Below are 19225 nucleotides of genomic sequence, written 5' to 3'. Positions count from 1 at the left end.
TTTTTACCCAGCTGTGTCAAGATATGTCAACCCTAACTAAAGTTATTCAGTTTCATAGGTGAGTTTGACGCTGCCCTGCCGCCCAGCCCCTTGCCCGGCCGCCCACTATGTGGAAACCAGGATAACAATAAAGAAAGCAGATGACCCATAATCAAACTTGACTAAAAAAATATCAAACAACCATTCTGACAGATTTTTTGGGCATGTGACCTAGTTTTTGACCCCAGATGATTCATATTCGAACTTGAGCTAGAAATCATCTGACAAATTTCCAGGATATTTGGGCTGAAAATGTAGCCTCTAGAGTGTTCACAAAGTTTTCCATATTTAGGCTCTGTCACCTTGTTTTTGACCCCAGATGACCATATTCGAACTTGAGCTAGAAATCATTGAAACAATCTTTCTGACAAATTTTCAGGATATTTGGACTGAAAAAAGGAGCCTCTGGAGTGTTAACAAGATTTTTCTATTTTTGGGTCAAGTGACTTAGTTATTGACCCCAGATGACCCATATTCAAATTTGAGCTAGAAATCATCGAAACAACCTTTCTGACAAATTTCCAGGATATTTTGGCTGAAAATGTTACCTCTAGAGTGTGAACAAGGTTTTTCCATATTTGGGCTCTGTGACCTAGTTATTGACCCCAGATGACCCATATTCGAACATGAGCTAGAAATACTCGAAACAACCTTTCTGATATATTTTCCACAATATTTGGGCTGAAAATATTACCTCTAAAGTGTTTACAAGGTTTTTCCATATTTGAGCTCTGTGACCTAGCTTTTGACCCACGATGACCCATGTTCGTACTTGAGCTAGAAATTATCGAAACAACCTTTCTGACAAATGTTCAGGATATTTGGACTGAAAATGTAGCCTCTAGAATGTTAACAAGATTTTTCTATTTTTGGGTCATGTGACATAGTTTTTCATCCCAGATGAGCCATATTCGAACTCGTCCGTGTAATTACTGGGACAAACATCCTGAACAAGTTTCGGGAAAATTGAGGTAAAATGTGACCACTAGAGTGTTAACAAATTAGTTTAAACATACGACAGACGCCGGACATTCAGCGATCCTAATAGCTCACCCTCAACCCACGGCTAGGGTGAGCTAAAAAATCAGACTCGCTAAATATAAAAAAGTCCAAAACTACTAAAATACACCCCACCTACCCCCTACCCTTCCAAATGTGTGACTCAAAAACCCCTTTCATATTTTGAAGTGCATTATCCATTTATTGCATGTGAAAAATATTGAAATCGATACAACAAAAAATGAAGAACCTATGTCCAATTTTAAAATCAACAAAAATCCATCAAAATTTAAAAAAAAAATATCCAAAAAAACAGGTGAGACTCAGCATCTTAAGGGTACAATGTTTTAAAGTTCTAAAATGATAGCTTTGATAGTTTCCATGTGAGTGACTTAAACGCAAAACTTAACCAACGCCTCCGACGACGATGACAATTAGGTGACGACAATAGCTCATCATTTTTTTCAAAAATCAGACGAGCTAATAAATAAAATCTATATTGCTACTAACAGAGCAATGAAAATAACAAAAGATACTAAATCCTTAACTCCTGGAACATACTTAAAAGAGAACAAAACAATACGTCGTAAAATTCATCATCTGGTACAATTCAGAAATAAAAAATGCAATAATATCAATTTATATCATTAAGAGTTTTCTACTTGAGAGAAAACGATAACGTAACGATAAGCGATGTTCGATAACTAGCAGGTTCTATACCAAATTCACAACGGTGATTTCTTAAAATTTGCAATTGCATACAACACTATATATGAAAAAAATCTAACAGAAATAAAATATATAGAATGAAAGCACAAACAAATTTGATTTTTTTTTCATAAGGAGTTAGGGAAGGGAGTTTACAAAATGCCTTATATTACATCAACTGATACAGTTCAAACAAGCAAACGCGTTGAATTGATATCCTCCACCAGATAAGGCAAAGTAGATGGGGTGGAAATGACGTGTTGGTGAACTATTCCAACCGAAACATGCAATACGGCTGCAGAGTGATGGACTCTCATGAACATTGGATATGAGATACAAGTTTGTTTTGCAACTGTTTGAAACAAAGAATATTTTATATGGTAAAGCATTTAGATTTGACCTAATAACCTAGATTTTGACATCATGCTACCCAGTTTCAAACTAATAAAACAATCTCGAAGAGTGTCTGTTATGTCTTAGCATTGTGCCCCTAAACGGGATTATTGTTAAATGTTTGGCCACTGGGCTTCAATTGTGTTTTAATATACTTAAAGAATGTATAATATGAGCAAACATGCTCGGGAGATACTTAACATCTCAAAAAGATGTACCGGTATACCTCCGTTGGGTTTTATCCTGAGCAAAATAAATGTATCATTTCCTACATGTTGTGATGCATTTGTGAGCTGAGAAATTAAACAGGAGATTGTCTTTGTTAAATTAAGTAAAATATTATTCGTATCAATAAACGGGTGTGTTTGAAATTAGTACGAGTTTACGGTACAAAACCACTCCACCACTATTCGTAGGATGTCAGTTACAACTTTAAGTATCCCTTAAGTATATTTATAGTGTTCAGTAGGCCATGCCGAGTTCAATCTACATGGTAGGAAGGTAGGTTTGGGGTTTTAGGTTGAGTTGCTGCATAATGTAGTACAAAGAACAGACCAAAACATTTATTAACCAGAAGGTATTAGACACATGTGGCTGAATATAGTACAAAATAATGTCACCAATCAAGGTTGCATTGAACTTCATTTGTACCAAATTACAAATATTGACAACGGAATTTGTTCTTTTGATGTTAAAATTCCAAACAATTTTTACATATAGCTAATTAATGAGATATAATCATGGAACAGGTTATGAAGTATTTTATCAACCATAAAACATTTCTCTTTAAACATTTTTGAACCTGGAAGTATTGAGCCTTTTTAAGTTTAACATACCCGGATTGCTTTTTCGAGCACGTTATATATATAGCAAAGAAATTTGATAGTGTATTCCTACATGGTAGGTATGTTTATGTAAAGCCTTACCCTTTGTGATGCCTCTTTTACTACTGCCTCAGACGGTAGAACCTGAAATAATGTGAACAAGTGTAATGGCATAAGACACAACTTAAAGTGACACTCGTAATACATGATTGTCTTAAAAAAATGTTTTAGAAAGTTTTTAATTATGTTTACTTTTTCAAAATGCTATGTCTTGAAATACACTAATGCGTTGAATTGGTGTTATCAGTTTTTTATGAATTGGTTGGAATAATTTTATTTGATCAATAAAACATTTAAAGGGACTCGCTCATGTATTTGGACCGAATTTCTTTTTTTACGGAAATGTATCTTAAAACACTAACTTTTTAATTATTTTACTTTTTGATACCGAAATTCAAGAAGTATTACAATGTAAAGTATAAAAAACCTGGTTTCAGATGGAAGCGAACCCACGGCGGAACAGCCAAGAAAAAATAGATGGTTCAGAGAAAACAGTGAAAATTGCCATAGAGGAGTTATATTGATCGCAGTTATCAGGTCTAAAAGTAAATTTTGATAAAACAAAGTTAGTTTGGATTGGAACACTAAAATATTCTGCCAGCTCCATTAAAAAATTTAATTTGTCACGGGGTGATACAAGATTTAAATTACCTGGTGTACATTTTGATGTACATCTTAATGAAATGTGTGAACTAAATTTTGATGAGAAACTGTTAAAAGTAAAGAATAGCATAAGATATTGGAAAAGAAGAAAACTAACACCTATAGGGAGACTAACTATCGTAAAGTCTTGTTTTATAACACTATTTACACATTTATTTATTAGTCTACCCAATCCATCAAATGCTTTTATGAAACAACTCAATGATTTATTATCTGAGTTTGTTTGGGATGGAAAACCTTAAATAAAATGTACTGTATTTGTAAAACACTTAACTGAAGTAAACATATGATACATATGTATAGATGTTGCAAGTTTAAAAGATGTTTAGTTTAAAGATAAAATGGCTTAAAAACTATATTGTGATAGTAAATGTTTCAAAGTGATGGCTAGCTTATTTGATGTGGTTAAGATGTTTAAGTGTGGCAAAATGTTTTGTGAACATATTTGCCCCAAATTGTCAAATATATTTTGGAAAGATGTAATCAATGCATATATATGCTTTATATATATATATATATATATATATATATATATATATATATATATATATATATATATATATATATATATATATATATATATATATATATATATTTGCATATGCCTTTATTCTATAACCATTACTTTAAAAATAGAAATTATGTATTTATAAATACCTTATTTATTAAGGGATTACACTATGTAAAAGACTTATTTGATTTTAACGGTAAAATTTATGGTCTGAGTGCTTTAGAACTGATGGTTGGCAAAAAAATATGTTTTTTTACATTTTAATGGACTAAAATCTGCAAAAGCTTCATATATAAAGAAAAAGATCAATGTCTTAAGAGACATTGATTTTGCTTTTTGTAGTAATCCATAATAAATTGTTATTTATATCCTATTGTAACGGTCCGCTGTAGGCGGTGGATGTGCGTTCATAGTGTAACGGTCCGCTGTAGGCGGCGGATGTGCGTTCATAGTGTAACGGTCCGCTGTAGGCGGCGGATGTGCGTTCATAATCACATTCCGTATAAAACGGAAGTACGCTCGTAATACGTATGTAAACTTGGTTGGTAATATGCAAATTAGCAAAACCCGGTATCTGTGAGAATAGAGAAGTTAGTGTATATAAAGACCAGTGGACCCCTTCAGTGTCGAGCATGCTTTTCCCTGAAGGGATCTGCTGGTGTTTGTTTGGCTCGCATGTTACACTATTTTAATAAAGCACGACCTTAATAGATTTCTATACAAAACATTTATTAAAAACACTGATATAACTAACTAACTAGTCAACATAAGTGAATATTGCTATATGAAATACCAATTAAGGATTAAAATTCGACATGTTGCATTTTATTTGGGTATGGTATGCAATGGGGCTGTTTAAAATGGGTGGAGTCCGAAGGACTAAAATAAATAGATTATTCAAGAGCATTTTCTATTTTTTCTTTCTCTCGTTGTTCTCAACGGTGGGTAAATTAGAACAGCTATCGTAACCTAATTTTGTACAACAATGAATGCGCAGATAAAATAGTTCCTTATTTTTATGTTTATTTTCTATATTTTCAAGGTCAAGTATATCGTATAACTGTAGGGCTCAACACAATAGTGTCGTAACTCCATTTTTTTCACAAAATGATGTTTTTGCATTTTTCACATGCTTTAACAGTTTTCCATCTGTCATAAAAATATTTTTGAAAAAATATTAAGTTTTAAGTACTTATTTAAATGAAAAGTTGTCCAAAAGTCTTATCTTAATTTGACTATTTTCATTTATGCAACACTGTCGTAACTTGAGTTACATATAGTGTTGCACTGAAAACTATGCAAAGTTTGATTTAAAAAATATGCAACACTGTAGTAACTCAATGAATTTCAACAAAATGATGTCATACTAATGATGTTATAGTGCTGTGATGTCACTTTTCTCAGAAAAGAGTACAGCAACAGTAAACATATACATGTACAATTTAAAAATTATGAAATCCAAAGAAATTTGAAGATTTATTTGCGCCACATCTGAAGATAACAGTTTTATAGTGTGTTTTAATATCAATTATTCCGTATCCTAGTTATGTTTTGTAACTTGTGCTTTAAAGAAATTAAATGATTACCTTAATATTTGATATTCTGAGGCGATTTAAGTTATTGCAGTAGCATTTTAAGTGAACGAAGTCTTAGGCCTAACTTAAAAAATTGTTTGGTTGGCCTTTACCGACCCTAAATTTTACAGGTGGGTCGGTAGGTAGGAAAAATATTTTATTTTTTTCTGGAAAATATCCTAATAAAACTGACTTTTTCCATAACTTACTTATCAAACTTATAGGATATGTATGGTAGCATTTAGATAAATAAATGAGTCTTACTAATACTTCTATATCATAGTAGTTAATAGCTTGCATCTTTAATGTGGTATTGGAAATATAATATTTGTAGAAATAAATTACTTAAGGGAAAATATTGTGATTTGGATAAGAATTTTTGCTCCCTGAACTTGATAAGTAAAAATGGTTGGGAATCAAAAAATGCTAATTCAAATAAGTTTTTGTCATGTTTATTATCAATCTTTAGATTTCACATCATGCTCCAAGGCATCAAGGAAGCAAAGTGTTTTGTGGCAGAGGGAGACAATGTGTAGCAAATCTGGTGTGTGCATTAGTAACATCCTATACAATTCAACCAATTGACTGGAATGAGATAACGATGGATGAAATTTTAATTAGGGGTGACAAACTTTATAGGGATGTCAATTTGAAAAGGCTATACTGGTCAACATTCCTGATGTGCTGGACTTTGTTAACACTGTAAAGGAACAGTAACTGCATGGAACTTTAGGTAGAAAAAGTACCAGAAGTTCCATTATTGACTCTTCAAGATGCCCTAGCAGATACATTAGAAATACATTTTTCCCAATGCATATTCACCATGGGTGTTCCAGTTCGGCATACACATCGAAATCATAAAAAGCAGACAAAGCATCTTCCTTTTTTATCCCCATAGTAGGTCCAATAAAGGAATGCCAGTATGTGATGGGTCAGCTGTCCTGATGGGCCATGAAGATATTGAGAGCATGACATAGTTTATTGACCAGTTAGCCGAGTCTCTTGAGCCTGGGACAAGTAGAAATATACCGTTTGAAGTACTCAAAGTCAAAATGAAATGAATACTGAAGAAGATACTGATTCAGATTGGTCGGGGTTTAGTGATATGAGGGAGGGAGGGAGAAATCACTTGCAAACCATATTTAGCTAATAAGCATGTTTGCTAAGGCATGGCTCAGGAAGTGTCAGATGTATCTGACGTCAGCAGTGAAGAATGAGGTTTTATAGATGATGAGGACACAGACAGCTACATTTTAGATGATTTGTTTCTAAATGAGGCAATGACAGACTTAAATAACAGTTCAGAATTCTTTCAAACATTTGATTCGATTAGAGATGCTTGTGAAAATAATGTAAATGTTTGCGAGAGCTGGTACAATGATGATGTTACAGTTCACATCATGTATGACAGCATTGATGGGCATGATATTGAGGGAGCTGATGTTGATGGTTATGATGTTGATAGTTATGATGTTGATTGGGGTGATGTTGAGAGTTGTGATGTTGAAGGAAGTGGTATGGATAGTAATGTTATTGATGGGAATAATGTTGGTGGGAATGCTGTTGATGGGGTTGATGGCAATGACATTGATAGGGGAGGTGGTAATTGTTATGCTGCTGATGATGGACCTGCTGTTGATGGGGTTGATGTTAATGGTTATGATGATGATGCGGTTGATGGCAATTATGTTGATGGGGGAGATGTTAATGGTAATGATGATGATGTGGTTCATGTCAATGATGTTGACGAGGGAGGTGTTTATTGTTATGATGCGGATGTGGTTGATGGCAATTCTGTTGATGGTGGAGGTGTTAATGGTTATTACGCTGATGTGGTTGATGGCAATGCTGTTGATGGGGGAGGTGTTAATGGTTATGATGCTTATGTGATTGATGGAAATGATGTTGATAGGGGAGGTGTTAATGGTTATGATGCTGATGTGGTTGATGGCAATGTTGTTGATGAGTTTGATGGCAACGATGATGATGATGATGGTAGTGGTGTTAATGGTTACGATGCTGATGTCGTTGATGGCAATGATGTTGGTGTTAATGGTTATGATGTGGTTGATGGGGGAGGTGTTAATGGTTATGATGCTGATGTGGTTGAAGGCAATGATGTTAATGGTTATGACGCTGATGTCGTTGATGGCAATGATGTTGATGGGGTTGGTGTTAATGGTTATGATGTGGTTGATGGGGGAGATGTTAATGGTTATGATGCTGATGTGGTTGATGGAAATGATGTTGATGGGGGAGATGTTAATGGTTATGATGCTGATGTGGTCGGTGGCAATGCTGTTGATGTGGGTAATGTTAATGATTGTGATGCTGATTGGGGTGATGGCAATGATGCTGATGTTGATGAATATGATGGTGTTTTTTTAGGAAGATGATGATATGCCGTTGATTTATCTTGTTGACAAAGGTGAAATTTCATTAGCTAATGAAAGGCAACTCCCAATTCAAACACCGACCAATGTAATAAACAGATTTGTTAAGCTTGTGCATAAAGTAAATCATTCTAGATGTCCACCAGCCCTTTTTCCTCCCACTCCCGCATGACACTGCAGTGTCAAAGTCCAGGGTAGTCATCGCAAATAGGAAAACGTGATTATTTTGTATTGATGCTTGAAACACATGCATTCCACATATGTTATAGTCTGAAAATAGTTTTTCAAAGTCACCCGGAAAAAAATAGTTAATTTGTTTTTCTTGTTTTATTTGGTGTAATGCTGCTTTGGCTAAAACATATTTTCTGGCAATGACCTGAAGTGTTCTTGTACCAGTTGAGTAGAGCTATTAGGACAAGTGAACTTGTGTATATTAATAAGAACTACCCCTTTATGGTAACAAACCAAATATTTGAAAACAATGGTCAATATTGCCATTATTAGATTCCTTTGAAGGTCATTTTTTTCTGATATTTTCAAAATCATTTTTGCTGACCTTTTTTTTAAATGAAATTTAATTGGGCAGTCAGATGAAATTATCAAGAAAATTGCCAAATTTTGTCAGTTATATGGGAATGACTGTTATAAAGTAAAGAATATAAAATAAATGATCACTATTAAAAATTGAATGATAAAATTGAAAGTGTGCCTTAAAGCTTTGCGAAATGATGTTAATTATAGCTGTTTGGAATTTATGTTTAAATCATATATTTATGCTTTGTTAAAGCTTAAACTGTCTCCGTGGCCTAGAGGTTAAGGCCCCGGCCTACGGAACGGGAGGTTGTGTGTTTGATCCCTGGCCACGTCATATCAAAAGACGTTAAAAGTTTGTACAAGTAGCTCCCTTGCCTGGCGCTCGGCATTTAAAGAGTAGTGCTTGGAAAAGTGGTGTACTAAGAACTGGTTTAACACAGGAAAGTTGTACCCCGTGTATCGGTGCTTTACACCGAGCACGCAAAAGAACCAAGGGGTCTCTTCAAAAATGAGCTAGGGTATCGCACCCGGACATCCTTGTATCCCACCACTATCTCTTCCGCATGCTGTCCCTTCAGCAAAAACAAAGGACCCCGTTGGAAATAAGTGCTTGCACTTTCACGTTTATCCTTGACCGCAAGGTATAAATAAAAACATACATACATACTAGGGATTGAAAATCGGACCAAAGTCATAATCGATCATCGAAAATAATCGGACGAGCCATTTCGATCAATCATCGATTATATAATCGTAACGGAACAAGTGAATATATTACAAATATATCCAAAACTATATTGGTTTGTACATACATGTCTTTAAATGAATAAACATATAACAATCAGTTATGTTTTATATGCTGTTTTGTTAAACATTCCAGGTTACAATTGATTATTTAGTAAAATGTTTTTAGGAGATAACTTAATTTTAAAATAATTGAGAACAAAAACTTGATTTTTCCACACTACAAGTATATACCAGACAGTAGTTTTATATTTATTAAAAAAGGGTTAACCATAAACTGATGATTTATTTACATAATTATCAGCATTTTCATCACTTTAAAACAGATATTACATAATTTGAAACAAAAATGTAGTACAAAATGTATTTACATGTAGCATTTTAAATATTGTTCCAATCCTTTACATGAAATACTTATCAATTATCATGACATCATGTTGAGATGAATTTAATATTTTTCTAGCGAGATATAACATGGGGAAATGCTGAATAAATAATCATTTTTACTTGATAATTTTTTTTATATTTGATATTACAATAAAGATGTTTTTTTTTACTTTTAAAAGTTCGTATAAGTCCGTACCGTTTCCCGTTTTAAAGAAAATCAGTACATACACAACACGGTTACTTCCCTTTGCCGTACATTAGCGATAATCGATTATGGAATAATGAATTATCGCCGACCTCGGACACAAATAATCGACTTTCGACAATACACGATCATCGTTTTATCCCTAATACATACAAACGTTGATATTAAATTTTAGACACAGGATGAACAAAATCTTGTTGAGTAATTAAATGTTCAAAATTAATACAGTAATGTTGAGTTATGTTCTGATTGTAGCTTCATTGTTTTACAGCTTATACAGCCTGACCCTTTCCCATTATTTAAGTGTTAAGTTAGACCTCTATTAAACTCGAATTATGAGCAATTTCAAAAAGTGAAGCACTACCTTTTAACAATTATCAAACGTAAATTGTCCATTATCTTTTTAGTTATAAACCATATTCAACATTGATAATGACTAAGACAAAAAGTGCTAGTGTTGCATAAATATATTTTCTCAAACTGAAATAATATCAAGCTACGACAGTGTTGCATAAATATATACTTTAATGAAATCTGACTTTTGAGGTGAAAAACTGTAGTAAGTCAAATTTTCATCAAATTCATCTTGTGTTCAAAGTTGTAAGATAATATATTTCTTTTATTTAAAACTAACATACAGTACAGCATTGTTATGTTCAAATACTTGAAATATATCCAACACAAATCAATTAAGAAAGTTTTTTCCTTCTCCTGAAGAATAATGAAAAATGGAGTTACGACAGTATTGCGTTGAGCCCTCACTGTCAACTAGAAATATACAACTTGAGTTTTGAAAAATTAACATAACAAGAAAACAACAAAAATATTGTCACCTACAAATTAAGTTCTCATTATATATCGCGTGATACGCGATACTAGCGTTTGTTAAATCACGAGTTTTCAAATTGGAGAGAAATTCATCAATTTACTTGTTGAGCGTTATTTTTAATAATCAGTTGGTGAATCATGTTGGAATATGGTGTTGGACAAATCAGCAAGTGCATTGTCATTGCTTTGGAAGTAAACATTACGTCTCTGTGGAAACGACAGTGGCGATGGGTGGGGTTACGTGAACTTTCGCGGAAGGAAAGCCAGAGGACACGAAAAGACTCAGTGTTGAACTGAGCTCTTTCTTCTGGACGTTGCTGGGTGCACGACAATATGTTATTGTTTCATTTCCTCGATTTCACGTTTTGTCAGATGCTTTATTTTTACCAAATGTCAATTCCAAATTCTGAAATAAGTCGTCATCAATATAATTTTATATTTTTTCAACTGTTCAATCCATCATGAAAACATCTACATTAAAATCAATCAAATTATCGTTGAATCTTTGCTTCATCTTTTTTGGGATTGTTATAAAATACAGCCTGTGTTACAGCATATTTTACAAAAGAATGTACTCCATTAATCCGAATATTGCCATATATAGTATGTTTGTTATACTAGGGTCGGGAAATTATAATTTCAGTTTAGACTTATTGTTCCTTAAATTCAAAAGATCCACTTTCCTCTGTAAAAGAAAAGACATCATTCCAACAGTATCAGGGTTTATTAATAGCCTTAGACTGGCTTTGAACATTTATAACAACACAAAATTTTTAGATAAAGGAAAGTAGTTGTAGAATATTTTCTAATGTAACTACATTTCTAATAATTATGATTTACTAGAATAATAATTCAATATATAACTTATGTTGATAACATGTGATGCACTGGCATGTTTTTCGTTGTTATTGTTTTTTTCTTTTCTTATTTCCTCGGCGTTTAAAGTGATATAATATAAAACGCTTTATTATTGAGCGAGGCTAAATCACTAAAATCATAAATCACTCAACATAAGATGATCTTAGTTTTTACACACATAATGCACTAGTCAATTGTAACCAATTGTAACCAGGTTCGGGGGTAAAACCAGCTTTCTCCATTAAATGTGGAAACAACACGTAAAATAGCAAATGTACGCATTCATGTGGAGCGTGTCATTGGACTGGTGCGACAAAAGTACACTATTTTAAATGGAAAATTACCGATTGACTTGTTGATGACGAAAGATGCTGACAATACTCCAACTATTGACAAAATCGCTCATGTGTTCTGCCCATTAGTAAATCTGTGCGAGTCCGTTGTTGATTTAGGATGAAGTTTATGCATAGATGAGTGATAAGATTGTTTTGTTGTACATTATGTGTCTGGCATGTATATACATGTTATAATCATAAAAGCTTATTGTTATGAACTTTAATGCCATTAAAAAGAATTCAATACTTTCATTTGGGTTATGTTGTTGATTTTATGTTACTGAACAAATGTCAGGAGCCATGAAGTAACTGCTTACATAAATAAGTAGTGAGACGGTCATGCCTTCTGCCATCATCTGCCAAAATATCATATCATGTTATGTGCCAAGTTTCATACAATAGTTGCAGTTTAATACAATAGTTGCACAACCAGCCCGAAGCTGTTGTTATAGTCAGGTAAAATAAAATACATACAACATATTTCACATTTAATTCTCTTATCTCAATGTCATAAATGTTAAATAAACAGATTAATGCTACAAGACAAAGTAAACAAATGTGATGAGATATACATGCAAGAAAACAATGGTACCTTGCTCAAATCAACAAGAAGTGCATGGCTGTACATTTAATAACAATAGCTTTACAGCATGATGATGTCATAATTGTACTATGGCCAAGTTTTAGAATTTGTTTCTTTGAGGATAACAAATCTCCATGATAAGGCTCTGTGATGGGTTTAACGGGTCAGTGTGGCATGCATTTTGCATTTTTTAAGCAGTCATTCTACCTGCCCTGAAATCATACCAAGATTTTCCTCACATTGTTTTTTGGTAGCCTTTTCAACATTGCTCACTTCTTCTTTGGACACTTCAATGTTTATGTCATTGCACCTTTTAAAAGTTCTGCAAAGTTGAGCATCTTTTCCTCGAAGGTTAGTTAGCATTTTTGGGTACTTTGTAGTTACAGTCTTTGGTTTATATGCATTTGAATGTTCCTTCACAATTGACAGTAGAGCTGGTTTTCTACCTGTTGAAGCTAAATTTGAAAACAAATGATTGTAACTCATTATCAGTAGGTGCTGGAGTGTTACGTTTTAGTTTTTTTGGCAGATGGCTGAACATGTGCAGTACTGACATTATCACAGTGTTAAATCGCTTCTTCAGCACTGAAGTCAATGTTTCGTACTTCATTATACCTTACACCTTACAATGAAGTGGGTAACAGCCAATATGCAGGTTCCTGTGTTACTGTCCTTGAATTTCTTATCTAGATTGTCCCATTAACTGCAAGTATGTGTGCAGGATTCGCCCAATCCTGCCATGCAATCCCAGTGTGACGACAGCACCTTACCATTCTCTTCGGCGATGATCCAGGGGTTCAAGGCTTTTCACGAAGCCGCTGTGAATGGAGGACCTGAAAATAAAACATTAATTTCAGTAAAGACCTATGAAATTATTACACTTGACACATGACCAATATGTACCCTGCAATGAGTGTATCAGCCGCATACCGAGCTCGATTGGTAAATAAATTGATATGCAAGCAGGAGGTCACAGGAAGGAGCTTTATGCTGGGTACATTATTTTCATGAATATATGCCCCAATCAAGCATTTAATTATCACAGTTTAAAAACAATCAAAATACATATTTTAATATAGCACGGCACGGCATGCATGACAATTAACCATGGTGTAAATTAAGTATTTTGCAATCATTTTCTGTTTTAAAGCTGCACACTCACAGATTGAACGTTTTGACAGTTTTTTTGTCTTGGAACGAGCCAATTTTTGCGAAAATCCATGGAAACCAATTATATAAGACTGCTGACAAAAAATAGATCGCATGTTTTAAGTTTTATATTTAAGCTCAAAAAAAGGTGTTTTATGCACTTTTCTTTAACCGTTAGTAACGGTTTAAGCCATAAAACATTAATTTTCTAACGGAAATATGAAAATCTACGATCTGATTTTTTGTCAGCAATCTTATATCTTGGTTTGCAGGTATTTACGCAAAATTTTGCCCTTTCAATTATAAAAAATAAAAAAGTTGTAAAAATGGTAAATCTGTGAGAGTGCAGCTTTAAGCAAATATACAACTAAATCAAATTATATTTACAAAACTACAATGAATACATGCGTTTAGATGTTCACATATAACATACTTAACTTCAATGTCAGAGATTAGAAATTACATTGTTCTTACCTTTGCCTTAACAACATGTCGATCACTGCTGTTGAAATACCAGATACCAATCCACAAATAAACTGGTTGTATGCTTCAATGCCCTTGTAACATTTCAGATCATCTAAAGTGTATTCACTGGGAAAATACACAAGGAAGTTAACAATGTCAGGATATTTCACCGCTGGTAGTAATTTAACGTCTGGCGACCATGTTTTCAGTGTGTATGGGTCGGTTACCGCCAAAAGTTTCAGCTTTTCGCCATATCTTGCACTTACAACTGGCTCTATCTAGAGTATCGCTGTACGATATTTTGACTTGTTTTGATATATCCACTTCCTTGTTTGACAGCCGTAATCCGTGGCCAAGTTGATGTGTTTGTGAAACTACATGTATGCAGCCTGATGTATGTGAGTCATCATTGCGTAATGGAGAATGGAGAAGATGGCCGCCGTGACGGTGTCATGGTTAAAATCGCCCTTTGTTGCAAACGGTCTATATCGGGGAAATGGGCCGTGTTTTTACCTCTCAGATGGCAGCGCCAAAAAATTGCGGGGAATGGGCCTTACCTGGGATGACCCCGGGGTGCGGGGGCATTTGACGGGGATTTTACCAGCAGTTTGTTCCAGCTGGTCCCTAGACCTGAGGGGGAGGGGCGTGGTTACAATTGACTGGTACACAATGATTTGCTCCACTTGTCATAAAAAATGCATTTCCCAAAACATGAGCGAGTCCCTCGAATATTATAAAAAAAAATGACATGGAAAATTGGTCCTTGAGAAAAGAAAATTGGTCCTTATAGAAACCAAGTCAACATTCACTGCACTTAATTGATACAATAGCATACAGAAGTTATATACAATTACAAGTAATAACAGTTGAACACCATTGTCTCGATATCTTGTTATAAAAGTATTATGCAACAAGGTGCTATTCGCATGAAATTTGTAATTCATATCGAGCATATAAATAACATAAACGATAAAAGGGCAGCGTAATATTGATTAAAACTAGTATACTCACAAAACAACCCAGTTAATTTAAGTATCCGTATTAAATCAGTCAGAATAATACTGTGTACAGTAGTGTATTTTAAAAGCTTTACTCGTACCTCAATTTTAAGTGAGTATCGATAGCTGCTATCAACACGCACATATCACGTGTCTATTTTCAGAAAAAGGCCATGTACATCCTAACGCAAATCGAAACTAGATTTTTTTGTTGGGTCGGTATAAAACGCAGCGATTTGCGCAGGCTGCGTTACAGTATGCAGGCTGCGTTATAGGGTATAAAACGCAGAGGCGCAGCTACTACAGATATTAAGGTGCCCGTATTTATATATTAATTTAGGCATTATGGGGACCGCTGGATTAAGGCGACAAAAATTGGTCTCCTTAATATTTTCAGTCCAGATTTGATGTATCAAATGTCAATGAAAATGTCCATTGACAGTAAGTTGATAAGCTTGAATGTTTATTTACGAAATCATTTTATTGTTTTAAATCTTATTCTCTTTTACTTTTAACTGGGGGGGGGGGGTGCATTTCAATGAAATGAATTGAGTTATTTTTTACAGGTTTGTTGAAAATATGTGAAAAATATCACGGTTTTAATAACGATGTACAGTACAATTATTTGAAAGCAAAATTTTTAATTGTTAATGTAGCTTTAAATGTTAACTTCACTACCTGTGAAAAACTATCAGCACTACATCAAAAGAATGGTGTTTCCAAATCGGTATCGATCATTTTAATTAAGAAATTATTTCTCTTTAATCTGTTGTATGTTTTAAGTTATTTTGTGAATAATAAGGCAAACATAGGCAAACTGTTGCTAATGAGTAAAGTTTGATAAGTAAATATTTCATTTTCTTGGTCGAGAATATCACTTTCATAGTCGTTGCAAAATTAATTCCGAAAGATTGCCGTATTTTTCATTATTTTTCTGTAATTTGTGTGATTCCATTTGTAAATTTAAAAGGATTTTGTCTAGATTTGCATGCTCATATAGTTTAATATAGTGAAATATTTTTTTAGCTGGACTTTGTGTTTTCTAAAAGTTTCATTATGGCTTTAATTGTTGGACATTCGCAGGCGAAATCCTTAGGCAATTCAACCAAGTGTCCCGTGTTTTCATACATGTACTCTGGATTTAAAGCGCGTGATTTCCTGGATAAAAGTTTGGAATTTTATCCGTTGGTGCCAAAGCAGTCGGTAAGTGAGGAAGAAGATTATATTATATTTACTCATATTATGCGAAAAGGAAAACTCGATATTGAAAAGTTACTGACCAATTTCTTAGCTGACCAATGTAACGTATAAGGAAACCCGATATTGGAAAGTTGTACTGTTTCTATACGGTCAGTCAACTTTACGGTTCACTGCATAGTGCTGACCAATGTAACGTATAGGAAAACTTGGTATTGAAAAGTTACTGGCCAATTTCTTAGCTGACCAATGTAACGTATAAGGAAACCCGATATTGGAAAGTTGTACTGTTCCTATATGGTCAGTCAACTTCACGGTTCACTGCATAGTGCTGACCAATGTAATGTATTGGAGAACTTGGTATTGAAAAGTTACTGACCAATTTCTTAGCTGACCAATGTAACGCATAAGGAAACCCGATAATGAAAAGTTACTGACGAAATTCGTCCTTGTCTCCGAGATATTACCGAGGGGGCATAACCTATTCCACGCCCAGACTGCAGAACGTGTCGTGTACGAGTCCGGCTTTCTTGGGTACTGGAATGATGTCGCTTCCGAAGTTAATTATCTCCTACACCAGTGGTCGGCGTCATTTAAATGGGTACATATGCAGTGACCATTTTCCCGGAAGAGCAATGTACATGTCCGGCTACTTCGCGTTGTTATCACATCATTGCTGCGATGATGTCCATCGGTATGGAAATACCCGAGGATAAAAAAGTATTTAATCTAAATAAATTAAGGCGAAATATTAGACAAAAAGGTAGTAAAAAGTGTGGAACGAAAAAGGGAAGACAGGGAGATGTTGATATCATCATTAATCCAGCACCAGATTCAATTTTAAAAAGCGAACAACTAAATTATCCGAAAAACATCGGCGATAAAACCGGCACGAAAGAACAGTAAACGGAAATCAATTAGCCGTAAAAGTCTATTCTCTGAGTCAATTCCGATAAAAACGCTGATAACAACCATAAACACACCAAAACAATCTAAAAGCGAAAATAAACAGAAATGTGAATTTAACACCCCCGAAATCGATAATAAATTCCATAAAATGCCTGATCTTTCAATTATAGACGAAATTGAAGAATTTATCGATTTAAGCGACCGTCGCGACGACTACTTGCACATTAATAAAAACATGTGGATCGAAAACCTAAGGCTGACAAGTAAAGATAAGAATACCATAACTGACCATAACGGTAAACTTCACTCACAACATATGGAAGCAGTAAACAAACTTTTACGAAAACAGTTCGTACACTCAGTTGGGGGGTTACAATTAACGGAAAAGGTTCCACAGTTAGATAAATCTAAAAACATATGGGCTACTCACATTTCATTTGAACCATCAAGCAAGGACATCTCCGTTCATATACATCATACACACAAAGACCATTGGGTAACATCCATGGAACATAACAACAAGATATATCTCATCGACAGCTTAGGAAACAACCGGCCGAATGAAAGAATTGTCCCAGATGGGCTTAAAATACAATTATCACAAATTTATGGAGCTACGGAAGATTGTATTAATGTCGTCGTACCTACTGTTCAAAAACAAGACAATGCAGTAGACTGTGGATTATATGCCATTGCACACGCTACATCTTTATATTTCCAAAAAAAAACCTTGTTTTGACTTAATATTTAAATCACTAAAGCTCATAGAACATTTAGTATTCTGTTTAGAAAATCAAAAGATGTCCGAATTCCCAATAACAACAAAAACGATCAGCGGAAGGCGGAAAAAAAACAAAAAATCATTTCATTAGAAAATTATTGTGTGTGTGATTTACCTGCCTGCTTAGGTGATCAAGTACAGTGTAACAAGTGTTCCCAATGGTTTCATAAACATTGCGTAAAAGCACCAATCGATATATCACATTTAGATGTTGAATTCATAAGCCCAAAATGTTCTAAATGATTTCAAAAACCAACTATCTAGCATAAATAACTATGATTTACGGCACTTTTACAAAGTCAGAAAATCTCGAATTGTCTAAATAGAGTACATAGTTGGTATGAGTGACCCCTTTGATGAATCTGAAGAAAAAAATATATAGTTTAGGTTATTTTAGGTAAAATGTCACTAAATTTTGTAAAGGTCAAAATTCAGCTCATTCCCTCCAAATAACTGTGATATTCATCACCTAGAAATAGCAGAACAGAACGATCACCCATTCGTATTGTGGCATTTTGCATGAGTGTTAAATTCCCATACTTGATTATAAATGAAACAATGAAATATTTCCCACCCCTTATTCTGCCACAGTTATGCACCAGTCAAATGTAACCATGGCAGATCAAGGGAAAGATCATGAGAAAAAGGAAGATATCTGAGTATCAATGTTGGTTATACACATTTCTAATAATAATATTTCTGTGTCCAGTTTTGTGCAATTATATGTAATATTTTTATTTGCATCATGTTCGAGAATAACATAACAATGTTAAAAGTCATCATTAATAGCTCGTATTCTGTTTAAGGCCTAATACTTGAAAACTTCTTAAACAAAAAACAACAACATGAATATAAGTGATTGAACTACTTACCGACACCGATTGTATCATGTCAAACACAACATCCAGGACCATGAAGTCTTTGATTTTGTATCCTGGATAGCATAATGTCACTATATTTTCTGAGTCAATGTACTGATGTAAGCATTTAACTTGACTGTGTCCAAACACAGGGGGGGGGGGGGGGGGGGGGAGCTTATTTACCCTCGCCATCGGGTTATACCCATTCGGCGAGCACGCTACGTTTTA

At 34.2% G+C, this 19225-nt stretch overlaps 2 protein-coding genes and 1 pseudogene across 3 annotated transcripts in view; 1 reads left to right on the top strand and 2 right to left on the bottom strand.

The window, feature by feature from the left end:
- The window catches only part of LOC128241865 (sacsin-like), a 72607-nt gene extending 57185 nt beyond the window's left edge, over nucleotides 1-15422 (bottom strand). The window contains exons 1-2 of one of the 2 annotated variants that reach the window (XM_052958976.1): nucleotides 15352-15422; nucleotides 3066-3107 (exon numbers count right to left, since the gene is read on the bottom strand). The gene's annotated coding sequence lies outside the window, so the exon portion shown is untranslated. Of the gene's footprint in view, nucleotides 1-3065; nucleotides 3108-15263 lie in introns of both variants that reach the window. The other variant, XM_052958975.1, reaches the window with a different exon arrangement.
- On the top strand, nucleotides 7052-8167 carry LOC128241342 (uncharacterized). The gene is made up of 3 exons (XM_052958270.1): nucleotides 7052-7606; nucleotides 7739-7985; nucleotides 8160-8167. Exons 1-3 carry the CDS (start codon nucleotides 7052-7054, stop codon nucleotides 8165-8167), a joined length of 810 nt encoding a protein of 269 aa, XP_052814230.1.
- LOC128241340 (uncharacterized) lies at nucleotides 12532-17815 on the bottom strand (annotated as a pseudogene).
- Nucleotides 17816-19225: the final 1410 nt, after the last annotated feature.

The sequence above is a fragment of the Mya arenaria genome, chromosome 7 (assembly GCF_026914265.1).
Source record: "Mya arenaria isolate MELC-2E11 chromosome 7, ASM2691426v1".
Classification (NCBI taxonomy): Eukaryota; Metazoa; Mollusca; class Bivalvia; order Myida; family Myidae; genus Mya; species Mya arenaria.
The sequence above is the reverse complement of the archived record's forward strand: the minus strand, read 5'-3'. Positions and strand labels throughout refer to the sequence as shown.

Coding starts and splice junctions, on each gene's coding strand:
- LOC128241342 (XM_052958270.1), top strand. CDS start 7,052: ATGACAGACTTAAATAACAGTTCAGAATTCTTTCAAACATTTGATTCG. Junction 7,607..7,738: donor ATGGTTATTACGCTGATGTG/GTTGATGGCAAT, acceptor GTTGTTGATGAG/TTTGATGGCAACGATGATGA.